Here is a 27,086-nt window from a genome sequence, read left to right on the forward strand (position 1 = left end):
ACAGATACCGACGCAGGCGGGTGCATGGCCCAGGGATCCTCTTCATCTGTAGGTAAGCTGGGTCCCTGTAGGAACAGGAAAAAAAAACCCACCGTGCCGAACTAACGGCACGGCGGTACACCCTTTGCGTCTCAGAGCTTCCAGCAAAACAAAAGACAAGCTGGACAGAAAAAAAGCAACAAAAAAGCAAAAAGCACTTAGCTATACAGAGCAGCAGGTCACAGGAACAATCAGGAGAAGCTCAGATCCAACACTGAAACATTGACAAGGAGCAAGGATAGCAGCATCAGGCGGAGTTAAGTAATGAAGCAGCTAACGAGCTCACCAGAACACCTGAGGGAGGAAGCTCAGAAGCTGCAGTACCACTTGTGACCACAGGAGTGAACTCAGCCACAGAATTCACAACAGTACCCCCCCCCTTGAGGAGGGGTCACCGAACCCTCACCAGAGCCCCCAGGCCGACCAGGATGAGCTGCATGAAAGGCACGAACAAGATCGGAAGCATGAACATCAGAGGCAAAAACCCAGGAATTATCTTCCTGAGCATAACCCTTCCATTTAACCAGATACTGGAGTTTCCGTCTAGAAACACGAGAATCCAAAATCTTCTCCACAATATACTCCAATTCCCCCTCCACCAAAACCGGGGCAGGAGGCTCAACAGATGGAACCATAGGTGCCACGTATCTCTGCAACAACGACCTATGGAATACATTATGTATGGAAAAGGAGTCTGGGAGGGTCAAACGAAAAGACACAGGATTGAGAACCTCAGAAATCCTATACGGACCAATAAAACGAGGTTTAAATTTAGGAGAGGAAACCTTCATAGGAATATGACGAGAAGATAACCAAACCAGATCCCCAACACGAAGTCGGGGACCCACACGGCGTCTGCGATTAGCGAAAAGTTGAGCTTTCTCCTGGGACAAGATCAAATTGTCCACTACCTGAGTCCAGATCTGCTGCAACCTATCCACCACAGAATCCACACCAGGACAGTCCGAAGACTCAACCTGTCCTGAAGAGAAACGAGGATGGAACCCAGAATTGCAAAAAAATGGAGAAACCAAGGTAGCCGAGCTGGCTCAGATAAACCCGGAGAGTCGGGCACAAAACTCCTAGACAGAGCATCCGCCTTCACATTTTTAGAGCCCGGAAGGTACGAAATCACAAAGTCGAAGCGGGCAAAAAATAACGACCAACGGGCCTGTCTAGGATTCAAGCGCTTGGCAGACTCGAGATAAGTCAAGTTCTTATGATCAGTCAATACCACCACGCGATGCTTAGCTCCTTCAAGCCAATGACGCCACTCCTCGAATGCCCACTTCATGGCCAGCAACTCTCGATTGCCCACATCATAATTACGCTCAGCGGGCGAAAACTTCCTGGAAAAGAAAGCACATGGTTTCATCACTGAGCAATCAGAACCTCTCTGTGACAAAACCGCCCCTGCTCCAATCTCAGAAGCATCAACCTCGACCTGGAACGGAAGAGAAACATCTGGCTGACACAACACAGGGGCAGAACAAAAACGACGCTTCAACTCCTGAAAAGCTTCCACAGCAGCAGAAGACCAATTAACCAAATCAGCACCCTTCTTGGTCAAATCGGTCAATGGTTTGGCAATGCTAGAAAAATTACAGATGAAGCGACGATAAAAATTAGCAAAGCCCAGGAACTTTTGCAGACTTTTCAGAGATGTCGGCTGAATCCAATCCTGGATGGCTTGGACCTTAACTGGATCCATCTCGATAGTAGAAGGGGTAAAGATGAACCCCAAAAATGAAACTTTCTGCACACCGAAGAGACACTTTGATCCCTTCACAAACAAAGAGTTAGCACGCAGGACCTGAAAAACCATTCTGACCTGCTTCACATGAGACTCCCAATCATCTGAGAAGATCAAAATGTCATCCAAGTAAACAATCAGGAATTTATCCAGATACTCACGGAAGATGTCATGCATAAAAGACTGAAACACAGATGGAGCATTGGCAAGTCCGAACGGCATCACTAGATACTCAAAATGACCCTCGGGCGTATTGAATGCAGTTTTCCATTCATCTCCTTGCCTGATTCTCACCAGATTATACGCACCACGAAGATCTATCTTAGTGAACCAACTAGCCCCCTTAATCCGAGCAAACAAGTCAGATAACAATGGCAAGGGATACTGAAATTTAACAGTGATCTTATTAAGAAGGCGGTAATCAATACACGGTCTCAGCGAACCATCCTTCTTGGCTACAAAGAAGAACCCTGCTCCCAGTGGTGATGACGATGGGCGAATATGTCCCTTCTCCAGGGATTCCTTCACATAACTGCGCATAGCGGCGTGTTCGGGCACGGATAAATTAAATAATCGACCTTTAGGGAATTTACTACCAGGAATCAAATTGATAGCACAATCACAATCCCTATGCGGAGGTAGAGCATCGGACTTGGGCTCTTCAAATACATCCTGATAATCAGACAAGAACTCTGGGACCTCAGAAGGGGTGGATGACGAAATCGACAACAATGGAACATCACCATGTACCCCCTGACAACCCCAGCTGGATACCGACATGGAATTCCAATCCAATACTGGATTATGGGTTTGTAGCCATGGCAACCCCAACACGACCACATCATGCAGATTATGCAACACCAGAAAGCGAATAACTTCCTGATGTGCAGGAGCCATGCACATGGTCAGCTGGGTCCAGTATTGAGGTTTATTCTTGGCCAAAGGTGTAGCATCAATTCCTCTCAATGGAATAGGACACCGCAAAGGCTCCAAGAAAAACCCACAACGTTTAGCATAATCCAAATCCATCAGATTCAGGGCAGCGCCCGAATCCACAAACGCCATGACAGAAAACGACGACAAAGAGCATATCAAGGTAATGGACAGAAGGAATTTGGACTGTATAGTACCAATGACGGCAGACCTAGCGGACCGCTTAGTGCGCTTAGGACAATCAGAAATAGCATGAGTGGAATCACCACAGTAGAAACACAGACCATTCAGACGTCTGTATTCCTGCCGTTCAACTCTAGTCATAGTCCTATCGCACTGCATAGGCTCAGGTTTAACCTCAGGCAGTACCGCCAAATGGTGCACAGATTTACGCTCGCGCAAGCGTCGACCGATCTGAATGGCCAAAGACAAAGACTCATTCAAACCAGCAGGCATAGGAAATCCCACCATGACATCCTTAAGAGCCTCAGAGAGACCCTTTCTGAACAAAGCTGCCAGCGCAGATTCATTCCACTGAGTGAGTACTGACCATTTCCTAAATTTCTGACAATATACTTCTATATCATCCTGACCCTGGCACAAAGCCAGCAAATTTTTCTCAGCCTGATCCACTGAATTAGGCTCATCGTACAGCAATCCGAGCGCCAGGAAAAACGCATCGACACTACTCAATGCAGGGTCTCCTGGCGCAAGAGAAAATGCCCAGTCTTGAGGGTCGCCGCGCAAAAAAGAAATAATAATCAAAACCTGTTGAATAGGATTACCAGAAGAATGAGGTTTCAAGGCCAGAAATAGCTTACAATTATTTTTGAAACTTAGAAACTTAGTTCTATCTCCAAAAAACAAATCAGGAATAGGAATTCTTGGTTCTAACATAGATTTCTGATCAATAGTATCTTGAATTTTTTGTACATTTATAACGAGATTATCCATTGAAGAGCACAGACCCTGAATATCCATGTCCACACCTGTGTCCAGAATCACCCAAATGTCTAGGGGAAAAGAAAAAAAAAAAGTGAACACAGAGCAGAAAAAAAAAAAAAAATGATGTCAGAACTTTTTCTTTCCCTCTATTGAGAATCATTAGTTAGGCTCCTTGTACTGTTATGTTTGCTAATGACAGGTGTTATGAAGGCAATCCAGAAACACAGTGTGCTTAGCGATCAGAGCGCACACAGTGATCTGACAAATACCCAAAAATACAAGAACGAGCTCTGAGACGTGGAAACTCTGTAGACTGCACACCTGATCCTATCCTAAACACAACTAAAAGCGGCTGTGGATTGCGCCTAACAACTACCTAGGCAACTCGGCACAGCCTAAGAAACTAGCTAGCCTGAAGATAGAAAAATAGGCCTGACTTGCCCCAGAGAAATTCCCCAAAGGAAAAGGCAGCCCCCCACATATAATGACTGTGAGTAAGATGAAAAGACAAAACGTAGGGATGAAATAGATTCAGCAAAGTGGGGCCCGATGTTCTAGGACAGAGCGAGGACAGTAAAGCGAACTTTGCAGTCTACAAAAAACCCTAAAGCAAAACCACGCAAAGGGGGCAAAAAAAACCCACCGTGCCGAACTAACGGCACGGCGGTACACCCTTTGCGTCTCAGAGCTTCCAGCAAAACAAAAGACAAGCTGGACAGAAAAAAAGCAACAAAAAAGCAAAAAGCACTTAGCTATACAGAGCAGCAGGTCACAGGAACAATCAGGAGAAGCTCAGATCCAACACTGAAACATTGACAAGGAGCAAGGATAGCAGCATCAGGCGGAGTTAAGTAATGAAGCAGCTAACGAGCTCACCAGAACACCTGAGGGAGGAAGCTCAGAAGCTGCAGTACCACTTGTGACCACAGGAGTGAACTCAGCCACAGAATTCACAACACGGATCCCTCTCTCTCATGTGGGGTGCTGTCGTGGCGAAGAGTAAAACACATACTATATGCAGGAACAACACATAAGAGCACCAAGGACTCCACACTGAATGCTAGGCTGGGTAGCTGCCATATCAAAAGTACTTTACTTTTGATATGGCAGCTACCCAGGCTAGCATTCAGTGTGGTGTCCTTGGTGCTCTTATGTGTTGTTCCTGCATATAGTATGTGTTTTTTGTCTATTATAATATTTACAGTGTGTTAATAAATTCTCTACTTTTAATTATACCCATTTGCTCTCGTGTCCTCCGCATTTATAATTGACATTTTTTGAGCGGGTTTGTTTTTTGTGCTGAGGTGGCTTGTATTTTTTACAGCCACAGATGTAACGTTGACTTAATGTTCTTGAGGTTTTTGTGTCTAGTAATTGTTTCTGTGTTTTTCACAGTTGACCTCATATTTATGATGGATTTTCGCGCACGTGACCATACGTGGCGCACGCTACTCAATGATGTCATGCAGGATGACCCAGAGGGGTGCATCGGGGGAATTGACAAAAGTATGCAGGATGATATTAACAGGTTTAAGGATCTGTTTAGGAAAAGGATTCGCGTTTGGTGGAACCACGCGTTCCTTGAAAAATACATACAGAAAGATCTGATACCTAGGGGGCTGAGGATACAAGTGTTCCCATCGTTCCCTATTCAAGATGAGGCTTTTAAAGATAAGTGGGAAAATTATGCGAACACTTGTTCGAAAGGATTTCTTGAATTATTAAGAGATATGAATTCTACAACATTAATCTCGCTTGAAAAAGAGATCGAGGAAATTCAGACGGTACTTCATCGGGGGTTAAGCAGTGATGCCTTGAAAAAATTCAATGAGGAAATTGACACTCTCTCACAGAAATGGGTCCATGAGGTACAGTCTACTAAAACTAAGAAATTTCAAAGAGATGTGGAGGATAGGAGACTTCAGCGTGTATACAGATGGCGCAATGTGTATAATAGGTCTAGACGTCGGTCGAGAAACTCCTCCTATTCAAGATCCCGATCCACTTCTAGGAGGTCCAACATGTCCGGTGATGATGAACCCGCAAGTGAGGGGAGCATCACAAGGTGGCCCTTCAACAAATGTATCCAACATCAAACGCACAACAAGACAAACAACTAAATCTAAACAAAACAGAGGGAACCCTCATTCACAGGGGGGATTGCAGGTAGTGAATTTATCTTCACATATCCTGACCAATACCCAAGTTAGAGTGCTCAGTAAGGGATTTTCATTTGCCCCGACTAATTCTTTTAATTTCTTCACAGCTATGAAGGATCTCAACTTATTCTCTCGAAAGCTGCTTCTTAGAAAACTGCATTACAAGAAAAATTTGTGTGAATTTATGTCCGAGATTGAAAGAGAGACCCTTCATAACTTGGAAGACCTCCTTGAGGAGCAGGAGGAACCCTTGACAAGTAGGTTTCCACCCTCCGCGATGGCCAGATCGACCAGGTTTCCCCCCTTGTCACTTAGTCCTGCCATTGACATCTTTACGAAATTGGTTACAGAGGAGTTCAAGGGGCTGTCTACAAGATGGCGTTTTGATAACCTCACTAGAGATGAAAGGACAGCAATCTCTGATCTCCAAAAATTACCTAATGTCGTCTTTAAGGCAGCTGGCAAGGGGGGAAACATCGTCATCTGGCCACAAGATAAATACGAGCGTGAAGCATTCCGCCAATTGAGGGATCGGGAGACCTATCGTAGATTATCTTATAATCTGTTAACCTCCTTTGCTCTCGATCTCCAAAGGATTTTAATTAGAGCATTGGATGACTGCCTAATTACTAAACAGGTTTTGGAGGGCTTAACGATTAAGTCTCCTAAGATTTCAACTTTCTACCTGCTGCCTAAAATCCACAAGAATGCCCTCGACCCACCCGGGCGTCCCATAGTGTCAGGGATTGGCAGTCTATGCGATCCAATATGTCAATTCCTAGATTTCTGCTTGAAACCATTAGTGGAAACTCTTTCTTCTTATGTACGTGACACTACGGACGCCCTGGCTAGGGTCGATGGCATTCTTGTGGAACATGACACACTACTTGTGACGGCCGACGTTGAAAGCCTATATACATGTATCGACCACCGGCATGGTATCGAGGCTGTCCGTCTCTTCCTGGGCACGTCCAACCGGGCCGGCCCCTTCTGTGAGTTTATCCTCGAGCTGCTGTACTATGTCCTTACCCACAATCTCTTTGTTTTTAAGGATTTATTTTATTTACAGATGCGTGGCACAGCCATGGGCGCGGCCTGTGCGCCCTCGTATGCAAATCTCTTCCTGGGTTCATGGGAGAGATTCCTTTTTGGCGACGAGGGCCCCAGGCCGCCTCCCATGTGCTGTGCTGGCATCGTTATATAGATGATGTTTTTTTCTTGTGGGATGGGACGGTGCAGCAGCTCGAGGAATTTATGGGGACGCTGAATCAGAATGCTCTGAATATCCGTTTGACATACACATTCAACACCAAAAGGGTTGACTTTTTGGATGTTACGTTTGAGGTCGATCAAAGTGGCCATATTCAAACGGATGTATACCGTAAGCCAACTTCTGTCAATGCACTGATTCACGCGTCCTCTGCTCACAATCCGTCTACTATCAGGGCTGTCCCGGTCGGTCAGTTCCTGAGGATGAGGCAGATTTGCTCGTCTGACAGCAAATTTGAAAGTTGAGCTGCTGATCTTAAGTTAAGGTTCTCTGCACGTGGCTATTCCAATAGATGCATTAAGCAGGGGTACCAACGTGCTCGAGTCACTCCACGTAGGGACTTACTACAGCCCTCCAAGCCTAGAAAAGGGGTGCAACATAATGGACCAATAAGGTTCATATCGACTTACAATCACGAATGGGAGGAGATGCGCCATATCTTGAAAAAGCACTGGTCTATTCTAAGTGCGGAGCCCTCCTTAGGAGAATCGTTAGGGACAGGCCCCTCTATGACAGCAAAAAGGTCAAAGAATTTAAATGACCTCCTGGCCAAGAGCCACTATGTTCCATCCAGAGATAGTCCATTTGGAACCGGAGGGCCTGTCACGAGATCTATACCCTGCGGCCACTGCCTGGCTTGCACGAATGTCCTGCGCTGTAACACGTTTAGCTCATCCGACGGCAAAACAAAATTTGATATTAGACACCGCATTTCGTGCGGGAGCACAAATGTCATCTATTATGCCACGTGCGGTTGTTCGAAAATCTACGTCGGATTGACATCTAGGGAACTGAGAAAACGTGTACGTGAGCATGTGTGGGACATTCGTGCGGCTCGGGCAGTGACCGATCTATCCCTTCTTAAAACCATCCCGTGCCATTTCAGGCAATTTCATGAGGGTGATCCCTCATCATTTATGGTGCTGGGGATTGATTTAATACATTTGGGAGTCCGAGGGGGGGACTATAAAAAGACCCTCGCGCAGGTGGAGGCCAGGTGGATAGTGGTACTAGATACCATGACCCCACGGGGACTTAATGAGTCCCTTTCTTTCTCCTCCTTCCTCTGAGCTCACTGCTTTTTCTGGTTTTCAGCCTTTAACTGTATACATTCTGCACCCATCTGATGGTGCTTATATTTCTTGTCTTTCCCCCGTTATCCGGGTGTGTGCTTTTATTGTTTTTATTTTTTATTTTGTGTTTTATTTTCATGTGTTTTTTACTTTGTTGTCTAAAGCAGGATTTCCTTATTATCATCTGCCACTTGCCAATTTAAGATCAGCGATGGAACCATCAGCGGTGCTGGATTATACTAAAATTATTACGATGGGAATAAGCTGTACGAATGAACATATCTGAAAGCAGACCCGGAGAATATTGGAAGCAACATCCTTTGATTTATTCTCATTGAATTGTTTGTGTTTCTGCGATGCATACTATTCCCTACGCATAGATACATATTGAGTATATACGGCACCTTTGTTGTATGTGGGTGCACACTTTTTCCATTAGTGGTGCAGCGGGGAAGGCGCCTGCTCTCCGTGCTCCTTGCTCCCTGCTGTGGAGCGGCGCGTCTTTCTCCTCCTCCATGCGGGCGGGGACTGCTCCTCCTCCCCGCTCGCATGTGATGACGATGACGCCCGGCTCCATCTGCGGTGAGCTCTGGTGCTGCGGGGCGCATGCGCCGCCATTCCCCTCTGCTATTGGCTGACCGGACATCACGTGTTCGGGTCAAAGGATGATATAAGGTCCTGGCTGGGCAAAGACCTTATCCCCTTGAAAAAGCGGGTTTCTACACCCGCGAAACGCGCGTCGGGGGCACTCATGCCCGGTTCTGGACTCCCCATCGTGTGCCTATAGATGAGCACCCTCATAACTTCGGGATTGCTAAGTGCTAGATCATGGGTTATTGTGAGGCATATGGGTGCGGGTAGGCTGCCCTAATGGGACTTGCTTAGAGCAGGTGTACTCTTTACTTTTGATATGGCAGCTACCCAGCCTAGCATTCAGTGTGGAGTCCTTGGTGCTCTTATGTGTTGTTCCTGCATATAGTATGTGTTTGTCTATTATAATATTTACAGTGTGTTAATAAATTTTCTACTTTTAAATATACCCATTTGCTCTCGTGTCCTCCGCATTTATAATTGACATTTTTTGAGCGGGTTTGTTTTTTGTGCTGAGGTGGCTTGTATTTTTTACAGCCACAGATGTAACGTTGACATAATGTTCTTGAGGTTTTTGTGTCTAGACATGGGAAATGTTATTTATTATTTTGGACAGCATGACTAAATGGTTTAAGGATATAAAGATTGAAAATTGCGAACTTTTTTTTTCTTTTCATAATTGTGATTTTTTTTTCATAATTGCGATATTTTCACAAATAAATGCAAGTCATATGGAACAAATTTTATCACTATCATAAAGTACAATATGTCACAAAAAACAATCTCAGAATCACTGGGATACATTGAAGTGTTTGTCAGAATTTTTGCTTTTTTGGCTTTTTTTCAGAAAATATGAATGATAGCATCAATAGCTAAAATGTTTTATTTTTATAACCCATGCATCCATGTTTTATTTTAAGGGTAACAGAAGACACCTTTTACCCTGGTGAACCCTTACTTTCATATGGAAAAACCAAGGCTCGTGCTGAAAAACTAGTCCTGCTGGCTAATGGACAACAAGTAATGCAATGCAAATATTATATATGTTTGGCTGTTATTTTTAGCTTTTGCAATCGATTCACAAAGGACCACTAGTGCATTGCTCTACAGTTTCCAAGTAATCCGCACTCCAATAAAACTTCATCTATCTGTGGTAGTGAAGTGTCAAAAAAACGAGACTTGGATCCTGTATATTAATGATAAATAGAGATGAGCAGGTCACACAAAATTCGAATTTCCCTGTTTCTTGCAAATTAAATGTTTCATATTGTGCTCTGGAGTTTCTTGAGAACTCAGAGTATAGTAAATGAAAGTTGTGAAAAAAAATTCTTATGCTGACCTTACTGCTCACCTCTTCAGCCCCTCTGCTCCACACTGTCACCCGTCCGGTTCTCACCTTATCTTCTTTTTCCCACCATGAGTATTGAATCACCTGTCACACTAGGTAGGGATTTCCAGCTCTGATTTAAACCCAAGACGATTCTGCACAAGTGTGCATAAAGTTACAACATCATGAATTTATGACATGCGCTGCGAATTGCAGATCAGAGCTGAAAGTTCTAGCCCATCGTGAAGAGGGATTTGTGTATAAAGGCTGGATCACGAGTGCTGCCGCCATTATTCTCTCATTGGTGTAGGGAAAGGATGCAGCTGGAATTAGGGACTGATAATGACTGCACAGTAGTATTGTATACTAGTATTGTTCTACTACTGTGCTAAAAGCCGCTGTGTGTATTCTGCACCCATATCTGTGAAAGTACTCTCCTTTAAGCTGCAGTGTGTACTCTGTACCCCCCGTAACTGTGGGAGTACTGTCCTTTAAACCACTGTGTGTATTCTGCTCCCCCCACCTGTGGGAGTACTGTCATTTAAGCAGCTGTGTGTGCGCTGTACCCCTGTGAGCAGGTAGTGGGATGCAGTAACAGACAGGAGGCAGAGCAAGAGTTAATAGGTTTATTAACAGGGGTATACTCCACGCAGGAGGAAGGTAGTAGGTTAAGCAGGGAGTATGGGGGTTGATATTAGCACAATATGAGTGAGGGGTGATGTAACAGATTAAGAAACTGTTCATAAAAGGATTAGCTTATCAGTCCGCCGGCTTCCTGGCTGCAGAGCCTTAAGTTCCAACGGTGGCGCCTACGCAAGTGATGATGACTCCAGTTTCGTCCCGTAGAAGCTGGAGGTCCGGTTACCGGCAATGGTGGTGATTCTTCGTTGTACCAAGTAGGATCCTGGATCCACAGTTCATCGTACGGGGTGCAGCACAGTCTGTAACACCACCAGAGCGTGACTTGGTTCGGCAGTAGTATGCGAGTGAGAAATGACACAGTTCTGGTTGAGTTACCCGGTCTGTCTTCGGGGTAGGCAAATCCTGTACTGCAGCAATTTTCTCACGGGATGGTCTCACCCCTTCAGCAGAGACGACATGTCCTAAGTACTCAATTTGGGTCCGAAACAGATGACACTTCTGAGGCTTCACTTTCAAACTGTATCTTTGTAAGTTGCTCCACACCTGTTCCAGTCTTTTGAGATGTTCTTAAAACGAGGCAGCATACACGATGATATCATCTAAATAGATGAGAGTTGCCTCAAAGTTCAAATCACCTAAACACCTCTCCATCAATCGCTGGAAAGTACCAGGAGCGTTAGCCAGGTGAACGGCATCCAGTTGAATTCATATAGACCAATGGGGAGTTTAAAAGCCGCCTTCGCTTGATCCTGCTCCGACGTCGGTACTTGCCTATAGCCACTGGCTAGATCTAACGATGAGAAGTATTTTGCACTTCCTGGGGCAGACAAAGATTTTCCAATCCTTGGAAACGGGTAGGAATCTTGTACAGTGCAAGCATTGAGTTTATGATAGTCCACACAAACGTAGAGTTCCATCTTTCTTCAGCACCAGCATGATGAGAGCAGCCCACGGGCTCTGACTCTTTCGGATGACACCATTCTGTAGCATTTGGGCCAGCATTCATTTCACCTCTTGGTACATTTGCGTGAAATTTGTCAGTAATGTTCTCTCTCGGGTGCGGCATTTCTAGTCGGAATCTCGTGTGTGATTGCTGTAGTGCAGCCGAAATCGTCCTCATGGCGTGCAAACACATCCTGTATCAGGTGCTGAGGTTCTGGAACTGAAGGGTTATCTACAGCCATGGTCCAGGGATCTCCCTGTTTCACCGTCAAATGTATGGCCTGGGGTGGTATCAGTTTTTCCGGCATGCCCAGAATTTGTACTGCTTCACTCTTAGATGGGAGGGTGATATTACTTTCTCCTAAATTAACACATCGTACTGGGACCGTCCAGTCAAGTACAGCGGCTAACATCCGCACAACCAGGAGCCCTGGAGGTAGTTGCTCCATAATAGCTGGCTCTATCTGCATCTCGACTCCTTCCACAAGGGTACAAGGCCGGACGGGCAGGGTGAGCACGGTTTGTCCCGGTGGCAAAACAAGATTGGCATAGGCTGGAACGATCACTTTTCCCAACATCTACCCACCGCTAGAGGTCTCTTGGGCTTGGGCCATACGAATTAGCTGCTGAAACACTCTTCTTTGGGAAGTGTGAGTGCTCCACTGTTTCAGGAACACATCTGGGGACTTGTTGATGAGAAGACTCCCGAATTTCTTCAGCATGTTCATCTCTAGAGTGACAGCATGTCCGTTGCCTGCATCCTCAGCGGTCAGCACCACTCCTTTCCAACCCAGGTCTTTACCGCAGATGGTTATTTGCATCCAGACCACCCCTGCGACTGGGATGGGCTGGTGATTGGCAGCCGTCAACATTTATCACTGGGCCCCATTCAGGCCACATCGCCTCGGGGAAATACCGTCAGAAGTATGTTTCAGGCATTGTGGTCACCTGCTAGCCAGTGTCTACCAGACAACATACAGCCCGACCATCTATTTCGGCCCAGATGAGAGGACACATGGAAACTAGATTTGTGGGACTTCTATTACTCCTTCTTGACTGTTCAGGCTCCGGGCATCCTTGGAGGGGCCTACTCAGTCGTGCACACCCTTTAGCCAAATGTCCAGTTTCACCACTGTTAGGGTGGTCTGCAAGTCAGACCCTCAGGGATATTGGATGGTTGCCAGATATGAGGATGCTCGAGCAATGATGAGACCGAGATGATCTGTTTCAGACGCCAAGATGTTGGGGTGGTCTGCAAGTCAGACCCTCAGGGATATTTAATAACTGCCAGATATGAGGATGCTCGAGCAATGATGGGACAGAGACAGAGATGATCTGTTTCAGACGCCATAAAGTTTACTGGTTACATGCCTCAGTTATATACACTTTTGAGTAGGCGTATACATTATGTTTGAGCGTGAATCAGCCGTTTATTACATATGAGATCATTCTTAATTCATCATGTGATCCTTACATAAGAAGTGAACTGTGGACAGATATGTAGGGTCCTAAGTCTCATCTGATTAGCCTCACCCTTGTCAGCACTTCTAGTTAAGAGTCACAATGACTTAGCAAAGCTGGACATGTCTGGACATATCTTGCTAGACTAAAAAGTATATATGTGAATTACAAGGATATATCAAGGTGGTCCCTGATTTCCCCATCACCAAAGTTGTAACATGTAGGGAGCTCTTCTCGGAGGGACATTCTTGTTTCACGACTGGATTCAGGACCATTTCTGCCTCCCAGCGGATTTGCTGAAACTGCTGGTTTCTTTTTTGAATCAGCCAACTCTACTCATATATCCTGAATTTCCTTCCGCAACTCTTCCACCCATCTCGGTTCGGTGGCCATTGTCACGTATACCTCTCCGCTCCGGACCTTTCCTGCTGGGACTGTCATGCCCTGTTCCTGCTCATGCGTGCGTGCTTCGCTCCCCATCTTGGAGAAGGTCATGCGTGGATTTACCCACAAGCACTCTCTCAAAGCTTGTTTCAACAGCATGTAGTACAAGCTCGTCACCAACTGATCCCGCAACACTACGTCAGTAGGCCCTATGCCCATGCTGTCTTTGCTAGTAATGGCAGTATGGATCTCTTGTATCACATTCATATATTGGTTCACTGTCTCCCTCTCCCTTTGAACCTGACAGAATAAGCGCATACGTAACTCCCTACGTCCATGGGGTCTTCATGGGTTTCCTCCAATATTTGTAACACTTTGCTAAAGGCGTCTCATTCCAGGGGGGTCGTAGCATGACAGAATCTCTTGCCTCTCCATCTAAGCCATCATGGCAAATCCCACTTCTAATGCAAGGGTCAGGGGGTGCAACTTCATCATCCCCCTGGTAAGCTCAGTCCAGCTCCACTACATGGTATTGTTTCCAGTAAACTTCGGGAGGTTGCTCAACATTGCCCCCAGGGATATGCTGGACCTAGTGCCCACCCCAACTGCTTGGTCTGCCACCTCCATGCTGTTGAACTGCATCCTGCTGACTACGCCAAGTGTGAGCAGGTAGCAGGGTGCAGTAATGGACAGGTAGCAGAGCAAAAGTTAACATGTTTATTAACGGGTATATTCCACGCAGGGAGTATGGGGGGTTGATATTAGCACGATGTGAGTGCGGGGTGAGGTAACAGATTAAGCAATTGTTCATAAAAGGGTTAATTTATCAGTCTGCCGGATTCCTGGCTGCTGAGCCTTAAGTTCCAATGATGGCACCTACGCAACTGGCGCATTATGACTCTGGTTTTATCCCGCAGAAGCTGGAGGTCCGGTTCTCGGCGATGGCGGTGAGTCCTCGTTGTACCAAGCGAGGTCCTGGATCCACGGTTCGTCATATGGGGTGCAGCACAGTCTGTAGCACCGCCAGAGCGTAACTTAGCTCGGCAGTAGTATGCGGATGAGAAATTACACAGTTCTGGTTGAGTTACCCGGTCTGTCTTAGGAGTCACGTGCACAGTAACGGCCGGCCCGGAGCGTCAGTAACTTGCGGTCACGGGGGACAACGGGCACCCGGCAGAAGTCTATCCACAGTCAGTGTAACAGGATACAAGGAATCTACAGCGGCCTGCGCTAACACGATGCTCAGAGGATGGAGCACCAACTTTCCCCCTGCTGCGCGCTCTTTCTTCCCACCAAGTCTGCCCTCTTTCCCACATGCAGTGCCTTTTATCATCGTCACGCCCCCTACTGTCAAGTGCAAAGGTCGGTCCGTGTTGGAAAGCTTTCCCCCCGGCAACAATGGTGAGAGACCTGACATTTCCGGAACTAGTGTGAGAGAGGAACCCCAGGTCCGGTCTATCTTCTTACAACCCCGTGACTGTGTGAATACTGTCCTTTAAGATGCTGTGTGTACTCTCCTGCTCCCTCTTCTGCTGTGGCCTTTTCCTTCTGCTCAAGATCAACAGGGCCACCTGCCTCCCCACAAAGAGAGGATGTAACCTGCATCACCACCACCAGCAGTGTCACCAACCATCTCCACACCATCCCATGGAAGTGTTCAGCTTTCCATCCTCCAAATCCTCAAGAGCAAAAGAAGATACCAACCTAGCCATGCATCAGCAATGGTCCTGGATAACAGCATTTCCAAATTACTGGCCTTTGAAATGCTTCAATTCCAGCTATTGAGAAAGTCAGTGGCTGTTTCACAGCATGTTGCTCCCAGCTGCTGCTACTTTTCCAGGCAAGCTATCTCTGTACAAGCTTGTTGAGGACCAAATCAAGTGTGCACTGCACAAGGTCATTAGTGGCAAGGTCCACATAACCATCAATAGGTGGACCAATAAGCAAGTTACATCTCTCTAACTGCCCACTATGTAAATGTTGTGGTGGCTGGGGCAGAGGGCGAAGGCATTCTAGCTCATGTCCTATCACCACCTAGTATTGCTGGACCTATTTTTAGCAAGGTTGCCTCCTCCTCCTACTCTTCTTCCTCTACTGCTTACCTAGTCACATGAAGACTTGTACCACCAACAATGAGCACAGTCAGGTGGAAACGACAGAAGGCTGCTCTTAAACTGCTCTGTTTGGGGGACAAATGCCACAACATGCAGGAGCTGTGGACTTGGTCAAACAACGGACAGATGAGTGGTTGGTGCCGTGAACCTCAAGCCCAGCCTGGTGGTGTGCGATAACGGGTGAAATCTCCTCGCACCTCTGGGCCTAGCTGGTTTGACGCACATCCCTTACCTGGTGCATATGCTATACTTGGTAGTCAGGGCTTCCTGCAAAACTACCCTCACATATTGGTGCTGCTGCTTAATTTGTGGGCAGTGTGTGTACACTTTCAGAGTTCTCACCCTCATGTACCAACAAGGTAGAACTCTACCTTGCAGATGCTGGAGAGACTGTGTGATAAGCAGTAGGCACTGGTGAAGTTTCAACTGCAGCATGCAATGAGGAACAACACCATTTCACCACCACTGACTGGGCCTCCATGCGGGACATGTATGTCGTATTTTGCTGCTCTGAAAATTCCACCAATATGGCCATCGCTGATGACGCCATCATCAGCGTTACTACACCACTTATATTCCTGCTGGAAAAACAATTCAAGCTATCATGAATGAGTTGGTAGCACAGGAGGAAGAGGAGCAGGAGGAAGAGCAGAGCCAATTCACACCGTTATTAGGCCTGTCATTCACACATGGCTCGAAGGTTGGGATACTGTCCCAACATCGGCCAGGTACTCAACATACAGCCAGTTTGGGAGAATAATGATAATGAGGAGGAGGCGAGAGAGGAGGAACAAATGTGTTAACAGAAAGGTGCCATTCAGTTCAGCTCACGGGCATCATTGGATCGTGGCTGGGGGATTACAGAGTACCCAGACGATATACTCCCACCGAGGACAGCTTGTTGTTGTCTCTGGCAGCCTGACACACATGAGCCAATACATGCTGCAGTGTCTGCGTCATGACAGCTGAGTTGACTGCATTGTTACCAATGCAGATTACTGGGTGGCATCATTACTTCCTTCACTGAAGTGGGATCACAAAATGGATTCATGGCCTAAGCTTGCCCTTTTTTGCCTTTTAAATGCTATCCTGCCCTGCAGCAAGTGTATTCTCGGAATGTGTGTTTAGCATTGCAGTTGGTGTCATCACAGACAGGCGCATCCGCCTGTCCACATCCAATGTGGGAAAGCTAACATTCCTTAAAGGGAATTTGTCGGAACCGCTTTTCGGTCATATGGGCGGAGTTTTCGGGTGTTTGATTCACCCTTTCCTTACCCGCTGGCTGCATGTTGGCCACAATATTGGATTGAAGTTCATTCTCTGTCCTCCGTAGTACATGCCTGAGCAAGGCAATCTTGCCTTGCGCACACGCACTATGCTTTGCCCAACTGCGGGCAAAGCCGAAAAGTATTAGTGCGCATGTGCCGGTGCACTATGTCCCGGACCATTCCTGTCAGTAATTCTGTTGCTTCAACAGAGCATTTCTTCCTCTTCTGTTGACGGGGCATGACTGCCAACATCATGCCATTTGACAACTGGCTCCCTACAGTTATGCATTGGCGAGCCAGATGTCAATTAACATGACATGCCACATCAACAGAGCAAAAGAGTAGATGCTGCTCTATCAGCTTGAGATTGTCAAAAGCAGCTGAATCGTCGGCAGAACCTTGAACCTTCATGAGCCATAACAAGGAATTGTACATGAGGTTTGAGGACTCAGATGAGGTTGTTTGTTGACATAGTACAGTACCTTAGGAAAATCACAAATTAATAATTTTCTTTTTATTTCTTATCAGACTAGAAATGGAAATAAACTAACCACATGTGTGATTCGGCCAAGTAACATCTATGGGGAAAAGACACCAGATTTAAAGGAAAGTTACCAATCTGCAAAATCAAATTCTAATCGCATGGACTACCTTGAACCTGATAATACAGAACAAAGCCTAACATATGTTGGTAAGACAAATACAAATAATAAAGTTGACTGGACTTGTTATTGGCCACAATAGACCCGTAACTACAGACATTCAAAACTTTCTGGCTGATGAATGCAAATATTTTTTTAATAAGACAACGCATTCATTTTGTTATCAATTTTTTTTAAATCACCCTATGTTGCTATATCTCACACACCCTAAAAACACAAGAGATCCACTTCCATGCTTAATAGTAGGAGTAGTGTGCTCTACATAGGTCTGGTTGACTCCTATTCCAATAAAACATTTATGGTTGTGGTGATAGAATTACATTTTGGTCTCATCGCTCTAAGCTTTGTTAGGTGGTGTATGGTGCCTTGTAAGTGGCTGATTTATGGCATTATTGCAGTGCAGCTATGTTAATCCTATCATTTCAACAATTTTTGTTCCAGTATTTCTTTATTGTACATGCTGAAACAGGCTCACCAATCTGCTTCAGACAATCCCAGATTAGAAACCCTAACGTTGACTTTGTAATAACAGTCTGAACATAAATGACTGCCATTTTTGAAAATCTGGACATAGAGATACCACAACAGAGAGGGCCGGAACATTGCGGTGTTTGTTTTCATGAACTCCTACACTAGTTGGAACTACTTCACTGATGTATTAAACACTGCAGGTTTTTTACCTTGCTGGCAGTGCAAGGGTTAATCTGTTCAGTTGAAGCTCCTGGAGCTTTCCTATCTGGATTGACTGAGCTGTTTAGTGTTGGCCATCCCCTCTGCTTTGCATACTCCTCTCTAGCGCTTACTAATTGCCAGTATTAGTTCTTGCTGGTTTGGAGTTGGAGGTGTAGTTTGTGGTTGGAGTAGGCATTTGGAGATTTATTCAGGAAACTTGGAGTTTTGTTTGTGTGCCCATCCTCATCTTCTCTTATTTGGTTTCTCCTTCCTTTAAACTCCCCTACGTTCCACCTGTTGTTTGTTGAGTGTATTTTGTCAGATTGTTATTTTCATTAATCCCTGTCTGTTTTCCCTTGTTTTTCTGGTGTTATCTAAGGCTACTTTCACACTAGTCCGTCGGTACGGGCCGTCGCAAACCGTCGGCCCGACGTACCGACGGACAGTGTGATTGATTAGCACAACGTGGGCAGCGGATGCAGTTTTACAACGCATCCGCTGCCCATTGTGAGTTCCGGGGAGGAGGGGGTGGAGTTTCGGACGCGCATGCGCGGTCGAAAATGGCGGACCCGACGCACAAAAAAAAGTTACATTGAACGTTTTTTGGGCGTCGCGACCGCCAAAAACACAACGCATCCGTCGCACGACGGATGCAACGTGTGGCCATACGTCGCAATGTGTCGCTAATGCAAGTCTATGGAGAAAAAACGCATCCTGCGGGCAACTTTGCAGGATGCGGTTTTTCTCCAAAACGACGCATTGCGACGTCCGTCAATGACGCTAGTGTGAAAGCAGCCTTATACACTCCAGCTTCCCACCTCCGTGTGTGTGGGGGAGGGGACAGGTAAGGGTTGATTAAAGGAGCATAGCAAGGCATGTGAACTGGGCGTCTCCACCTTCAGGAGTAATCCGGGGGACAGGAATAGATAGGGCACCCTCAGTTCGAGGGACCTTGTTAGCGCACACAGTACCTAGGCAGTTTGTCACATTTACTACTTTTGTTTGCAGTTCTTTTTGTGCCTCATTTGTTTTCCCTAAAAAATCCAAAATGTTACTGCAGACTTGACAAAATTCACAAGGATTTATCAAAAGCTTGTAAAAACATAAAGGGGCAATTTATTAAGTTGGTTGGTTAGCTGGTTTTGTAGCAGAAGAAAAGTCACACATTTTTGTTGCATATGTTTTACATAGGGATGAGTGAGCACCCTATAAAGAGGTCTGGGGGCAGTGAAAATGTTGGAATGAATGGGAAAAGTGCTGAATGGAAGGAGAACAGCATGGGGAAGACCCCTTAAAGCCTGTCTGACTCCCAGATCGCTGCTGAGAACAATGGTGTCACACTTTTACTTTACTTTAAGGAGTGACAATATAACGTTCAAAACCCACAGGAAATTTCATTTTACAGGAAAAAATAAGTTCAGAAACATATTTTTTCTGGTATAATGAATTGTATATAAGGCAAAATTTGAAAAGGATGTAAAAATATAATTTAATTAAACCAAAATTGTTTTGTTCTGATGGAAGTCCTCAGCATCAGGAGAACACATGCCATGCTAGGGAATGATTTGGCCCCAGCCTCCACAATGTTCACCCAGTGTGCCGTCTGGGAAATGTAGTGTCCCTGGCCACAAGCGCTTGTCCACGTGTCAGTCATTAAGTGGACAAGGATGGTAAGGGTACTTGTGATGTTCTTAGACACGTGCTGGTACAAGGCGGGGATGCACACCAGGAGAAAAAATGGCGGCTGGGTATCGAGTACAGAGGGATGGCTGCCGCCATATTTGGTGAAAATCCTCTGTCTACCAGCTTAAATGGCAACATTTTAAAGGCAAGCAGCTTGGAAATGTGCCAGTTTAGCATTTGAACCTGTGGGTAGCTGGGTATATTTGTTTTTCATTCCAAGGCCTGGGGCAGGGACAGTTCTCTGAATGCTGAACTCTGTATAACTACACCCACACCACTGCTTACAGTGTGCACTGTGCATAGGCAGAGAGATGTTTTTTTCAGGGTTGGGGTTATATAGAGATCATGAATATAGAGAAGTACATGGCAAAAGGTTTACTAGTCCTCTAGTGATAATCTCCTGCTGATAAAAGTTATTTTATCAAAACTACAGCAAGCAGCCCAATAAGTGACACATCGCTGGAATATGGTCTCTGTCCCTACATTATGCTGCTCTCAGAATAGGTGGTAAAAATCTGGTGACAGATTCTTTTTTATAAAACCTATTTGAGGTACATATACATTTTTACATTTAATATTTGTAAAATATTTTTGTGAGGGGAAATAAAGAAAAATAGTAATTCCACCTTCGTTTTTCTTTACCAGGCGATTTAACATATGGTTAAAATAAAATGTTATCTTTATCATATGCGTCATTAAAATTCTGTCCATACTGTATACATTTTTTCTGCATTGTTTGTTTTTTTTAGAGAGGGGGAAGGGTTGAAAATAGAACCACTTTTTTTATGAATAAAATAGAATTTTGTTTGTCTGAACATTTTATAATATAGTAACATAGTAACATAGTTAGTAAGGCCGAAAAAAGACATTTGTCCATCCAGTTCAGCCTATATTCCATCATAATAAATACCCAGATCTACGTCCTTCTACAGAACCTAATAATTGTATGATACAATATTGTTCTGCTCCAGGAAGACATCCAGGCCTCTCTTGAACCCCTCGACTGAGTTCGCCATCACCACCTCCTCAGGCAAGCAATTCCAGATTCTCACTGCCCTAACAGTAAAGAATCCTCTTCTATGTTGGTGGAAAAACCTTCTCTCCTCCAGACGCAAAGAATGCCCCCTTGTGCCCGTCACCTTCCTTGGTATAAACAGATCCTCAGCGAGATATTTGTATTGTCCCCTTATATACTTATACATGGTTATTAGATCGCCCCTCAGTCGTCTTTTTTCTAGACTAAATAATCCTAATTTCGCTAATCTATCTGGGTATTGTAGTTCTCCCATCCCCTTTATTAATTTTGTTGCCCTCCTTTGTACTCTCTCTAGTTCCATTATATCCTTCCTGAGCACCGGTGCCCAAAACTGGACACAGTACTCCATGTGCGGTCTAACTAGGGATTTGTACAGAGGCAGTATAATGCTCTCATCATGTGTATCCAGACCTCTTTTAATGCACCCCATGATCCTGTTTGCCTTGGCAGCTGCTGCCTGGCACTGGCTGCTCCAGGTAAGTTTATCATTAACTAGGATCCCCAAGTCCTTCTCCCTGTCAGATTTACCCAGTGGTTTCCCGTTCAGTGTGTAATGGTGATATTGATTCCCTCTTCCCATGTGTATAACCTTACATTTATCATTGTTAAACCTCATCTGCCACCTTTCAGCCCAAGTTTCCAACTTATCCAGATCCATCTGTAGCAGAATACTATCTTCTCTTGTATTAACTGCTTTACATAGTTTTGTATCATCTGCAAATATCGATATTTTACTGTGTAAACCTTCTACCAGATCATTAATGAATATGTTGAAGAGAACAGGTCCCAATACTGACCCCTGCGGTACCCCACTGGTCACAGCGACCCAGTTAGAGACTATACCATTTATAACCACCCTCTGCTTTCTATCACTAAGCCAGTTACTAACCCATTTACACACATTTTCCCCCAGACCAAGCATTCTCATTTTGTGTACCAACCTCTTGTGCGGCACGGTATCAAACGCTTTGGAAAAATCGAGATATACCACGTCCAATGACTCACCGTGGTCCAGTCTATAGCTTACCTCTTCATAAAAACTGATTAGATTGGTTTGACAGGAGCGATTTCTCATAAAACCATGCTGATATGGAGTTAAACAGTTATTCTCATTGAGATAATCCAGAATAACATCCCTCAGAAACCCTTCAAATATTTTACCAACAATAGAGGTTAGACTTACTGGCCTATAATTTCCAGGTTCACTTTTAGAGCCCTTTTTGAATATTGGCACCACATTTGCTATGCGCCAGTCCTGCGGAACAGACCCTGTCGCTATAGAGTCACTAAAAATAAGAAATAATGGTTTATCTATTACATTACTTAGTTCTCTTAGTACTCGTGGGTGTATGCCATCCGGACCCGGAGATTTATCTATTTTAATCTTATTTAGCCGGTTTCGCACCTCTTCTTGGGTTAGATTGGTGACCCTTAATATAGGGTTTTCATTGTTTCTTGGGATTTCACCTAGCATTTCATTTTCCACCGTGAATACCGTGGAGAAGAAGGTGTTTAATATGTTAGCTTTTTCCTCGTCATCTACAACCATTCTTTCCTCACTATTTTTTAAGGGGCCTACATTTTCAGTTTTTATTCTTTTACTATTGATATAGTTGAAGAACAGTTTGGGATTAGTTTTACTCTCCTTAGCAATGTGCTTCTCTGTTTCCTTTTTGGCAGCTTTAATTAGTTTTTTAGATAAAGTATTTTTCTCCCTATAGTTTTTTAGAGCTTCAATGGTGCCATCCTGCTTTAGTAGTGCAAATGCTTTCTTTTTACTGTTAATTGCCTGTCTTACTTCTTTGTTTAGCCACATTGGGTTTTTCCTATTTCTAGTCCTTTTATTCCCACAAGGTATAAACCGCTTACACTGCCTATTTAGGATGTTCTTAAACATTTCCCATTTATTATCTGTATTCTCATTTCTGAGGATATTGTCCCAGTCTACCAGATTAAGGGCATCTCTAAGCTGTTCAAACTTTGCCTTCCTAAAGTTCAATGTTTTTGTGACTCCCTGACAAGTCCGCCTAGTGAAAGACAGGTGAAACTGCACAATATTGTGGTCGCTATTTCCTAAATGCCCAACCACCTCCAGATTTGTTATTCTGTCAGGTCTATTAGATAGTATTAGGTCTAAAAGTGCTGCTCCTCTGGTTGGATTCTGCACCAATTGTGAAAGATAATTTTTCTTGGTTATTAGCAGAAACCTGTTGCCTTTATGGGTTTCACAGGTTTCTGTTTCCCAGTTAATATCCGGGTAGTTAAAGTCCCCCATAACCAGGACCTCATTATGGGTTGCAGCTTCATCTATCTGCTTTAGAAGTAGACTTTCCATGCTTTCTGTTATATTTGGGGGTTTGTAACAGACCCCAATGAGAATTTTGTTACCATTTTTCCCTCCATGAATTTCAACCCATATGGACTCGACATCCTCATTCCCTTCGCTAATATCCTCCCTTAAAGTGGACTTTAGACAAGACTTTACATAGAGACAAACCCCTCCTCCTCTCCGAGTTTTACGATCCTTTCTAAACAGACTGTAACCCTGTAAGTTAACTGCCCAGTCATAGCTTTCATCTAACCATGTCTCGGTTATTCCCACTATGTCAAAGTTACCTGTAGATATTTCTGCTTCTAGTTCTTCCATCTTGTTTGTCAGGCTTCTGGCGTTTGCGAGCATGCAGTTTAGAGGATTTTGTTTTGTTCCAATCTCCTCACTGTGGATTGTTTTAGAAATGTTCTTACCTCCCTTCTGAGTATGTTTTCCTGGGTCGTCTTTGTTCGAGTCTAATGTTTTTCTTCCCGTCCCCTCTTCTTCTAGTTTAACGCCCTCCTGATGAGTGTAGCGAGTCTTCTGGCGAATGTGTGTTTCCCAGGTTTGTTGAGGTGTAGTCCGTCTCTGGCGAGGAGTCCATTTAATACATTTATTAAATGTTATTTAAGTGTTAAAACTGTATTCAGCGTACCTAGACATTATTGCCGGCTGTCAGCAACAACCTGACAGGCTATCCACTAGTTTTCTGGCCTCCGCTGCCATGCCAGCGTGTCGCTATCTCCAAATCTTGTAGGGGTCAATGCTGATGTCAGTTAAGGGGTTAAATAACAGAAATCTCACTCAAGTCTGGGACGGTAATCAAGTAAGGAAAAAATATTGATTATCTCACCTGCCAGGTGCACGGCAACTTCACTCCAAGGCACACAAGTAGTCCAAAATAAAGCCGGCACTCCCCTTGTATACTTCAGAAAAGCATTGCATTAGTGTGTTGCTTTTGTTGCCATTTTTTCATCAATGTTTTAGGCTTATTTTTACGGAGACATGAAAATGTGTACAACTACATTGAATAAAGGTATCACTTTTTATTGAAGCAAGTGGAGTGCCAGATACTATTATAGTAATCAAAAATAAGCTATGAGGAAATGGAAACATAATAACTGGTCTGTGAAATTGGCTGGCAAGTCCATGTTTGTCCACATGATGGCACTGTTAGCCACAAAATAATAGGAATGTACCGCTTTCATCCAGGATCCTTCAGCTCTTGGTCAACTACTAAAAAAAAAAATATTACATTGAACCGGTCACCTTGGAAAATACTATTTACCTGCAGATATTTATTTATTATGCTTTTCTTATAAAATGTCATCATATTTTGCAGCACTTTATAGACATTATCATCACTGTCCCCATTGGGGCTCAAAATCTAAATTTCCTATCAGTTTGTGTTTGGGGTGTAGGAGGAAACCCAGAAAAAGACAAGTATGACACACAATTTCCTGGCAGATGTTGTCTTTCGTAGGAATTCAACCCAGGACTCAAGTGCTGGAGAGCAACAGTGCTAACCACTAAGCCACCGTGCAGTTCCAGATATAGGGTTAATCTGCAGATAAATAACATTGCAATGTGACTTACTGCATTACTGAAAGTTCAGAGGCTGGGATAAAATAAAGCTTTTCCTCCCGGGAGCTGGTGGCTTTCAGTTATAGAGGAGTGCATAGAGGGACAACAGTAATCGCTCATTATATTGTGACTGTAAGCCCTGACCATTGATTCACAGCTCAGTGTGCACAAGTGTGCTGCAGAGCGAGCTGTCAATCAAAGTGCTGGGGCGTTCTTACAGCTGCCGCTCACAGTGTAATGGGCAGTGACTGTATCCACCCTGTGCACATTCCCATTGAAAACCAGCACTCCTAGCAGGAAATAAGTTAATTTATTTTGCTAAGGTGACAGGGCAGCATTGTAATATTATTTACCTGCAGGTTTGTCCTATATCTGCAGAAACAGCATTTTCCAAAATGACGGCTTACCTATAAAGAAGCACTCCCATGAAACTTTTCATAATCTAAACCTAGTCTAAATGCACATGTAGCGTAGCGTGAGTTTTATAATATGCTCGCCAATCGTCATCTTCCCCGGTTTCCAGGGCCACTTTGGCCCTCTTCAGAGTAAAATTACCGCTTTCCCAACTCACCAAATCATACTGGGGTTTATGTATGTGTAACAAGGTGGCACGGGGTGGTAGTCCCAGCCGAGTCAACTAAGCCACAGTCAGTGTACACCCTGGCACCTTGTACAGAAATGGACAGGACAAACGCAATCCCAGACACAGCTGCAGTCCAACAGGGAAGCAGTTTAATAAAAGGGATAAATAAAGTGCAACATTAACTTCCTGCTCTCTCCCTAATGATGTCCACGGCCATACCCACAGCAGCCACAGCTGCAGAAAGAGGAGGTAGTCCATATGTCAGAATCTGGGTGCTTGAAGTCCCTTCGGTGGGGCACTTGCATAGTTCTAGTGCCTGTTGCGCTGCCCAAAGGTCCAGGGCAGCACCCTTTCCCCTCCTGGGGTCTGACATGGCTCCCAGCCGCAGCTGAGCTTCTGCCCTGGGCAAATGTGCCCGGGCTCTAAGCTGGAACCTGGAGCTTCCAGCCAATCCAGTTAACCTGTGCTGGCCCGGCCTCTAACACATATAGTAACATTGCAGACACAGCACAATAATACATGACAATGCAATACAACAGTAACATGCTTCACAGTACACTTATTATGCTCATAGGCACACCATCCGGGTATCACACAGGAGAGGGAGGGAGAAACAATGAGGTTCCCTGCCACCTCCTTACACATGTGTCTATGGAGCTGAAGTCAGAATGAGTCTACACAGACTTGCATTGGTTAGTATATTACTGCTCTTACCCTACACTACACTACATGCACATTCACACACAGTTTAGGCAATAGAAAGTTTTTTAAATGTGCTTCTTTAAAGGGACACTGTCACCTGAATTTGGAGGGAACAATCTTCAGCCATGGAGGTGGGGTTTTTGATTCACCCTTTCCTTACCCGCTGGCTGCATGCTGGCTGCAATATTGGATTGAAGTTCATTCTCTGTCCTCCATAGTACACGCCTGCGCAAGGCAAGATTGCACCATGTGCAGGCGTGTGCTACGGAGGACAGAGAATGAACTTCAATCCAATATTGCAGCCAGCATGCAGCCAGCGGGTGAGGAAAGGGTGAATCAAACACCCAAAAACCCCACCTCCATGGCTGAAGATTGTTCCCTCCAAATTCAGGTGACAGTGTCCCTTTAACCATTTCACTCCAGTCCATTTTCCATTTTTTGTAAGACAGAAGCCACCATCCCATATGAAGGAGGATAGGAGGACAGGAGGATAGTAATGACAGGCACAGGGGTCATCAGCAGACCCCTGACAACTCTCTGGCACCCAGAAATCACATGACACGGGTTCCGATGGGCGGGATAAATTACGCGTAACCCACCGTCGCGTGATAAATCCTGCTGTCAGTGACTGAGAGCGGGATTTAACTGGTTAACAGACATGGGTGGAGCATAGCTCCATTTGCGGCTGTTAAAAGCACATGATTGCTGACTAAATCAGCTGTCATGTGTCGGGAAAGATACGGGCTCAGCGTGTGAGCCCACATCAAAGTCAAGGACATATGGTGTAAATATATGTCATGTCGTGAAGGGGTTAAGTATTATATGATATTAGGGTAATATTTACAATATACCATCTAGTATTTAAATACCCCTAAAAAATCCTCTGGGTAAAGTGCTTATGTTTAACCACAAACCATCCATGCAAATGTAACATAGTAACATAGTAAGGCCG

The 27,086-nt window shown here is 44.8% G+C and overlaps 1 protein-coding gene across 2 annotated transcripts in view; it reads left to right on the forward strand.

Annotated features, from left to right (window-relative positions):
• The window catches only part of LOC138672883 (3 beta-hydroxysteroid dehydrogenase type 7-like), a 146,863-nt gene that overhangs the window by 113,978 nt on the left and 5,799 nt on the right, over positions 1 to 27,086 (forward strand). For both annotated transcript variants that reach the window (XM_069761308.1, XM_069761310.1), the window contains 2 exons: positions 9,684 to 9,783; positions 17,430 to 17,592. In XM_069761308.1, the coding sequence (XP_069617409.1) occupies positions 9,684 to 9,783; positions 17,430 to 17,592 (263 nt within the window). The remainder of the gene's footprint in view (positions 1 to 9,683; positions 9,784 to 17,429; positions 17,593 to 27,086) is intronic.

Source organism: Ranitomeya imitator, chromosome 3 (assembly GCF_032444005.1).
Source record: "Ranitomeya imitator isolate aRanImi1 chromosome 3, aRanImi1.pri, whole genome shotgun sequence".
Taxonomy (NCBI): Eukaryota; Metazoa; Chordata; class Amphibia; order Anura; family Dendrobatidae; genus Ranitomeya; species Ranitomeya imitator.